At 41.9% G+C, this 8,386-nt stretch overlaps 1 protein-coding gene across 1 annotated transcript; it reads left to right on the forward strand.

Moving 5' to 3' along the window:
- Nucleotides 1-6,103: 6,103 nt before the first annotated feature.
- LOC147632254 (uncharacterized) lies at nt 6,104-7,526 on the forward strand. Its single transcript, XM_086807063.1, has one exon. The coding sequence runs from the start codon at nt 6,221-6,223 to the stop codon at nt 7,259-7,261; it is 1,041 nt and encodes a 346-aa protein (XP_086663189.1). The 5' UTR covers nt 6,104-6,220; the 3' UTR covers nt 7,262-7,526.
- The last annotated feature ends 860 nt before the right edge of the window (nt 7,527-8,386 follow it).

Below are 8,386 nucleotides of genomic sequence, written 5' to 3' on the forward strand. Positions count from 1 at the left end.
CTCAACCCAAAAATACTAACTCTATTCTTCCACACCCTCAGCTAACGGGTTCTGACACTCACCTGATCCTGTCTCGGACACTGATGACTCTCAGGTGATCCTATCTGACGTAAACCTGACTCAACATACTTCAAATCTTCATTCACAATTGTTTTTACAGTCTTACTAAGATTATTACAGTCTTACTGAGTTTTGAGAGTCTGTTTCAAATAGTAACATCTTATTGAAACCTACAGGGTTTAGCTCTAAGGGTGCCACTCCTTAGAAATTGTATGCAAGTTTGCTAGTCACATAGCAATGAATACTTTGTTATCTTCAGCTCACTTGGTCTACTCTTACTAAGAGGAAGAACACTCCCCTTTCACCTATTTGATGTGGTTCTATTCAGGTCCTGCTTCTATGTCTGTAGAGTAGCAGGATTTCAAGATTGATAGAGACACATGCTAGCTCATAAAAAAATTCATAAAATTTGTAAGATATTAATGAACTTGCTAAATGGAGGTTCTTTCAACATAAATTTAATGGTGACTATTGGATAAACACATAACAATTGGATGTATCAGTACATGCGGTGTTAAGTGCTACTTGGACTTACATAATTTAGCTTGGTTAGGCTTTTTTGTTTTTAACTTACGGAGATAGGGTGACATCTATAACATGTGGATAGGTCCACCTATAATACGCATTCAGGCTAACAAATTGTTTTATCTGTTTGTATGGATGCAGGTAAGAGGACCTACCTTCTCTTCTCTTGCGATTAATTTCAAACAAGCTTCCCTTACTATTTTTATTTCTCTTCTCTTGCGATTAATTTCAAACAAGCTTCCCTTACTATTTTAATTTCATTTTCACTAGATGCAACTTGTCATCATTGATCCTAAAGTGTACATGACTCATAGTTAAACTTATTTCATGTATAACATTTCTTTGAATCAAGATGGTATGGCTTCATGAATAGTTTTGTCTATTCATCTATGGATATTGTATATGTTTTAAACTAGCAACACACACACACACACACACACACACACACACACAGAGAGTGGAGAAGCGCAAGAGAGCACACAATGAGATGATAGATAGATAATGAATATGTGCTGTACCAAGAAGATAAGTATACCCCAAGATGGGTGTATACTAGCATGGGGGGGAAAACCTCATAAAGAGGAAAAATGTGCCCTGGCTAGTCCTAGTGTGTTCACACACATCACTACCAAATATGGCTACAAATCCCCCCTGTGAGTGATGATGTGAAAAAGAGGTGAGCTAGCACTAGGAGTATAAAGATGTGGTAGGCTCTTTGGATTGTGATAGGGAGCTCAAACTATTCCCCAAAAGGAAGTAAGTTTAAAGCTTTGCAAAAATCTTCAAACTTCTCTCGTGGGAGATCCTTCATGAACAAATATTCCAAGTTGTAATGTGTTGGCCACATAATCCAAGATGATTTCTCCCACTGAGCATCTCTCCCTGACATAATGATAGTGCAACTCAATGTGCTTTGTGCGAGTATGAAAAACTGGATTTCTCGCAACTGCCATAGCGCTATGACTATTAGTGAAGATGGTAGTGGCTCAGAACTCGCCAATATCCAAATCAGCAAAATAAGGCACCTTTAGCTATAGCTGTAAACGATGCCATGTACTCAGTCAGCTTCACAACTAGAAGTGGCCATAGTGGGTTGCTTCTTGTTGCTAAGCCATAATATACATGAATCACTAAGATGAAAGCAAAAACCACTTGTGGACACTTGTGTGTCATAACATCCAGCCCAATTTGAGTCTATAAATGCATGCAACTGTGATTTACCCCCCTTGGGATAAAATAAACCAAAGTGCATAGTGCCCTTTAGATAACGGAACACCCATTTGATAGGCAGCCAATGATTTGTGCCTGGGCTATGCATAAATCTGCTCGATATTGAGACACATACTGAATGTCAAGCTTGGTGTTGCAGAAAAGATAAGGCATCCAACAACTTCTTGATACAAGCCAACATCAAAAGAGTCATTTGCATCTTCAAGACTTAGTAGTAAACCTGGCTCCATAGGTGTAGCTAACTGGTTTATAATCTTCAACATTGAACCTCTTTAACAATACATCTATGTATTTCCTTTGCAGCATAACAATGCCAAGTAATAGTGCAATGGTTCAAGATTTGACATCTCAAAAGACTTCTCTAAATCAGCTATAATAAATCTGAAATATGATCATCATTAGGACCTGTGAGCAGCATGTCATCAACGTATAACAAGATGACCGATAAAGAATCTTTAATCCCCTTAATATAGAGGGTACTATCAGTTGGGCTGCTGCAAAAACCCTTTGCAACCAAGTATGCATGTATCTTTTCATACCATGCTCTGGGAGCCTACTTAAGACCATATAAAGATTTCTTTAATCTGCATACTTTTGATTCCTGACTTATCTGAACAAAACCACGAGGTTGAGATACATAGACCTTCTCATACAAATCTCCATTCAAGAAAGCAATTTTGATATCTAACTAACATACATTCTAACCTTTATGTGCTGCAAATGCAATGACAGTCTGCATGGTATTCACACATGACATGTGGGTGCAAAGGTTTCACCATAATCAATGCCTTTCTCTTGTGCATAACCCTTTGCAAACAAGCCTAGCTTTGTATCGCTTAATACTGCCATCCACTTTACGTTTGAGCTTGTAAACCCATTTTGTACCAATGGCCTTCTTGCCAAGAGACAAGTCTACCAAATCCCATTTATCATTTTTGAGTATTGAACCATACTCAGATTGCATAACACTCATCAAATTTTCAGATTCCTTTGCTTCATCAAAGGAGACATGCACGTGTTCTGCTAGGCAAAGGAGTGGCCAATTCGCTGTCACATAGTGTTTGCACCAACCATTTTGACATACTTTTAGACTCCACAATTTTCCTTCTTTCCTCATCAACTGCATCATCCACATTTGCCTCATCAATAGGCTGATTTGTGGGCTAAAAAACATGTTGATTTGTAACCTGTGGTGGGCTGATTTTTAGTATTCCTTGGATTACCCAAATGCTCTATATCAATGTGTCCTGCATTGAACAATGGAAGGAGAGTGTCGAATATGTCTTGCGAACATACATTTTACTATTTTTTACATGAAAGTAAGGGTTGAATTGCATCTTTCACAAATACAACATCTCTACTCACAAGAATTAGCTTGGTAGCACGATGATAGAGACATGAACCCTTACTTTTTAAGCTGTATCCCACAAAAATACATTTAATTGCCTTATCATCAAGCTTGTTTGCGAAGTTGCTCAGGCACAAGTGCATAAGCAAGACAACCAAAAATGTGTAAGTGAGCCACAGAGGGCTTTCTGTTATTCTAAGCTTCAAAAGGTGTAATTGTATGCAAAGCCTTTGTGGGACACCTATTCAAAACATATGTTGCACACATGATTGCTTCTAGCTAGAAACCATGAGGTAACTCCTGACTTTTGACCATATAATGTGCCATCTCCATAAGAGACCTATTTTTACATTCAGCTACATCGTTTTGCTAAGGGGTATAGGACACAATACATTGGTGTTTTATCCCATTATCAGCCATGTATGCATGAAACTCCTTAGACATATACTCCTCCCCTTGATCAGTACACGCACCAATCTTACATGTAGAAGCATTTTGAACCATAGTAGCAAAGTGTCTAAAGCACATAAAAACCTCTAATTTGTGTTTCAATCGATATACCCAGGTATGTCTGGAATAATCATCAATTGAGTGTGACAAAATAGAGGTAGTCCCCAATAGATGGTGTCCTCATAGGACCACATACATCACTATGTATAAGCTGCAATTTTTGGACAGCTCTCTAACTGAACCATCTTTGGGTAATGATGCTCGCTGCATTTTTATAAGTATACAGCCCTCACAAACATGTTTGATAGAGGGGCTTCAAGATGTGGCAGCTCAAACACCATGTCATGTTTATGCTGCAAACGCAGAAAACTGCCAAAGTTCATGTGACCAAAGCATGCATGCCACAACTTAGCATCACCCATTGCCTTTGTGGAAGAAACTATATATGCAACATGCCTTTGTGGAAGAAACTATATATGCAACATGCCTTTGCCTTTCATATGCATCTACCCTGTAAAAGGCCATGAGACAAAGTACAAGAAGCAACAATTGTCTTGCCATCAATGTGATCATGTGAATAATACATCTGTCATCCTTAAACTAAACCACTAAGCCAGCCTTGGTAATGGCAGAGATAGATAGTAAGTTCTTCTTGATCCCTAGTACATATATTACATCTGAAGCGTGATTGTTCCACCATTTGCAGTAGTGAGAACAATTTTACCAACTCCTTTTACAAGATATGAGGAGTTGTTTGCACATGTAATAATGTTTTCCTATGGAGCAGATTCAAGTGATGAGAACGAACTGCGAGAAGTAATGTGCTCACTAGCACCGCTATCAAAATATCCCCAAAGATATCTGCAAAAAAATCGAAAACCATGCGAACGACCCCCAAAATGCACTTGAAACAAAAATTAGACCGAAAAACAATAGTATAAAGTACTGAACACTTCACGGCCCTTTCTTCTCCCAAAAGGACTCCTTGATACGATTCAAGAAGATAGGTGACTTGGGGTGAGAGGTAGGTAACAACATAGGGGCGAGGAGCATATGCTCTGATACCAAATGTTAGAAATAGGGTTGTAGGAATGAATATGTGATGTACCAAGAAGATAAGTATACCCCAAGATGGGTGTATACTAGCACGGGGAAAAAAACCTCCTAAAGAGGGAAAAAGTGCCCCGGATGGTGTGTTTACACACATCACTACTGAATATGTCTACAGAGAGGACCAAGTGGAACGGCACCTTCATCGACTTGGCATGGATCGCAGAAGTAGTTCAACTTCAACATTGAGGGGGGGGGGGTGTTAGGGATATCAATGGTCCACCCTCATATCCATGCACCGGCTAGCTCATGTTTGTACGGCCCCTCGGCATCCCAGCTTCAGGTGAACATTGAGGGGGGGGGGGTGGTTAGGGATATCAATGGTCCATCCTCATATCCATGCACCGGCTAGCTCATGTTTGTACGGCCCCTGAGCATCCCAGTATTCACACAAGAAGGTGGCCTATGAGGCTAGATGGCTTAGAGATGGCTTCGATTAGATTTGGCACATTGCCAAATAGGCTATATTGGACTGTTATCTTATAACGGTCCACACATGGGGGTTAGGTAGACTTTACGCTTGGACACCCTGTCCTGGCATTATGGGGCTCGAACAAGGACCAAAATGAGCCTAAATGGCCGATGTTTGCATGGTAATTACTAGTTCATCTTTATGGGTTGATACTACTAGCATACAACCTATATCTTAACAGTTCCAAATCAGCCACATTGATGAGCCTCCCTTCACAGGAGCATACGAGTGTGGGGCTTTGCTTATATCACTTTAGTAATACAATGTTCTTCTCTATCTCTGTGCAATTAGAGTTTTAAAGTTTTGTGATGTGAAAGATCCTACTTCTTATGAGTGTTCTCTTGTATACACTGCACGTTGTATCCTCTTACAAGTTGGTCGCAAGCGCTTCATGTTTGTCGCAAGCATGTTGGTCACAGGCACATGTACCTCTCTCTCTCTCTCTCTCTCTCTTGGGGGTAGGGGGTGGGAGCTAGGAGCCATGTGGAAAGGGTGATTGTTAGCTTGCAGAGAAGGCAGGCATTATTTAATGCAACCAACATAGATGGAGTGAATAAGACACCAAAATGTTTTTTTTTTGTTGATTTAATTGAATCAAGTGGACTTTAAAAGGTTATATGGGTAATTTTGTATGGACCAGACCTAGATTCATTTTGGACTTAGGGCATGCCATGCTTGTTGGTCGACAATGTTCATGGATCTCTCTCTCTCTCTTGCATATACTACGTGTAGTCACAACAATGCAAACAAAGAAGAGCTTCAAAGGCAGGACAACTTTTGATTCGCACCAATTGGCGATCGTGTAACCCTCACGGGATAAGAGAAAAGAGAGAAAAACATTTAGCCTTAAAATGAGAAAAGCAAAAGTATATGGGAGGAGGAAAGAGAGAGAAAAGCCTCAAAGAGTTCACTGCCTTTGGAGAGAGATGTAGTCACAACTTCAAAGGAAGAAACGCCCCATATAACTTTACAGATCTTATCTTATCTTGTTACCATGTGAAGTTCTAGCACAGAAGAGCGGAGGTATGGCCGAGAGCACACCGTCGAGGGCAGCCATGCCGGTGGCCTTGAACTTTCTTAAGGAGAAGGGTTTACCAGAGGTTTCAATCCGTAGGATGCTTGAGCGTTGCAGTGGACTAGGAAGGGCGGGGGCGGAGGAGAGGCTGCAGCCCAACTGGGCGTTTTTGGAGCAGCAGGTGGGCATTCCAAAACGTAAGCTTCCGGCCATGGTGTTGCGCTGCCCGCAGCTCCTGGTGCTAGGTCTGCAGGAGAAGCTGAGGCCCATGGCGGACTGTCTGGCAGGTCTGGGCGCCAAGAGGGTCGAAATAGCCGCGGCCATCTTGCGCTTTCCTAATCTTTTTGTCTACAGCGTTGAGGAGAAGCTCTGCCCCTTACTAGGGTTTCTGCAGGGGGCCGGGGTGCCCGAGGGCCGTCTGGCCAAGGTCTTTCTGGCCTGCCCGCGTCTTATTAGCTACAGCATCGAGGCCAAGTTGGAGCCTACCCTTAGGTTTTTGCTAGAGTTGGGCGTGAAGAGAGAGGAGGACAGCATGGGGAAGCTGCTTACCCGCTGGCCCCACATATTCGGGTACAGTATAGAACGCCGCCTCCGCCCCACTGTAGCTTACCTTGAACGCCTGGGTCTTAAACAGGATGAGATTTGCCGTGTTGCCACCAGATTCCCCCACCTCCTATGCCGTGACGCTGAAAAAACCTTCCAGCCAAACGTTGACTTCCTGCACACATTGGGTTTTGATGGCAGACAGATCTCCGCCCTCGTCTCAGGGTATCCACCAGTGCTTATGGCCAGCATCAAGAAGTCCCTGCAGCCCAAGATGGAGTTTCTTCTGAAGGGCATGGGGCGCAGCATGGAGGATGCTGTTGCCTACCCTGCTTTTTTTGCCCATAGCCTCAGCCGCAAGATTGAGCCGCGGTACCGAAAACTCCAGCAGGATGGCATCCGGTGCAGCCTTGAGGGCATGCTCAGCTGCAACCAGAAGAAGTTCTCTCAAGGCGACCTTGGCTTCGGCCAGCACCCCACCACCAAGCTGGCCCTCCTCACATTGTGAGAGCTTAATGCATGGCATGCAGGTAGCATCTATCTCTTCAACTTCAAGGTTCTTCCCTGTGTATTTAGCTAGTATATCTGTATTAGCATTGTGAGATCATCGTGGAGTGTACTTAGCTAGTATATAGCAACGAGGATGAGTTGGTTGTTTTGGAACCCCCTTTTCTACACCCTTAATCTGGCTCAAGATTTTTTCCGGCTAATTTTGGCTAAACATGGAAGTGTATGTGAATCTTATTCATGTAATTTGTTCAAGGTTCAAGTCTCTCTCTCTCTCTCTCTTGACACACACACACACACACACGTGCGCGCACATACACGCGCGCACACACACACACACACACGCATATATATATATAGAACATGAAAATCTTTATATATATATTTTGAACATGAAAATCTTTAGCCACCCTAAGGCTGAGGAGAAAGCCAAGGCAGGCATGCATGTATGTACATGTGTATGATCATATGTTCACATAATGCAGGTTCCCGATCCCGCATGAACATATATATATATATATATATAATGCAGGTTCGGCTAAAGATTTTCATGTTCAAAATGTTTGAATGGTTTAAAATTAGTTTCATCTAATGTTTATCAGCTGGACTGTATCTTTTGTGATTGTGGCGATGGACTAGAGTCACCTGTGTGCCTTTCTTTATTGTAGCACATTGAGCGCTGAAAGTCGCCAAGATAAATTGGAAGGTGATATTGAGCCTACTTTACTGTGCCTTGTGGACATGGCCTTTCACCCTTCCTACATGGTCCATGTCTGCATGCTTGCTTTGTGTTGTTTGTCTTGGTTGACATGCAAAAAAGAAGTCTCATTGTCATTCTTATCTCCTCAAAGTGCATAATATCTTGTTGGTTGATCGACATTTTTTCTCTGTTTTTCTGTTTCCATTAATCAGCCTGCTATGGTCCCTTTTCTGCTTGTTTAAGCAAACTGTAGATCTTTGTTTATCTGATTATGTTCAGAAATTGTTTGTTATTCAGCAATGCAGTCTATCGCTTTTGAATAAAGTTCAGCCATTGCCTGTGACGAGGGTTTTAGTCGATGAGCTAGGCACAAAGTATAGGAGAGCTAGTTGTTGAGCTAGATTACAAGTTTCTAGAGTATTTGAT

This window comes from Cibotium barometz, chromosome 13, assembly GCF_041138505.1.
Source record: "Cibotium barometz isolate CiBa-2024 chromosome 13, ASM4113850v1, whole genome shotgun sequence".
Lineage (NCBI taxonomy): Eukaryota > Viridiplantae > Streptophyta > Polypodiopsida > Cyatheales > Cibotiaceae > Cibotium > Cibotium barometz.

What these genes read in the sequence shown, in the direction of transcription:
- LOC147632254 (XM_086807063.1), top strand. Translation starts at nt 6,221, where the DNA reads ATGGCCGAGAGCACACCGTCGAGGGCAGCCATGCCGGTGGCCTTGAAC.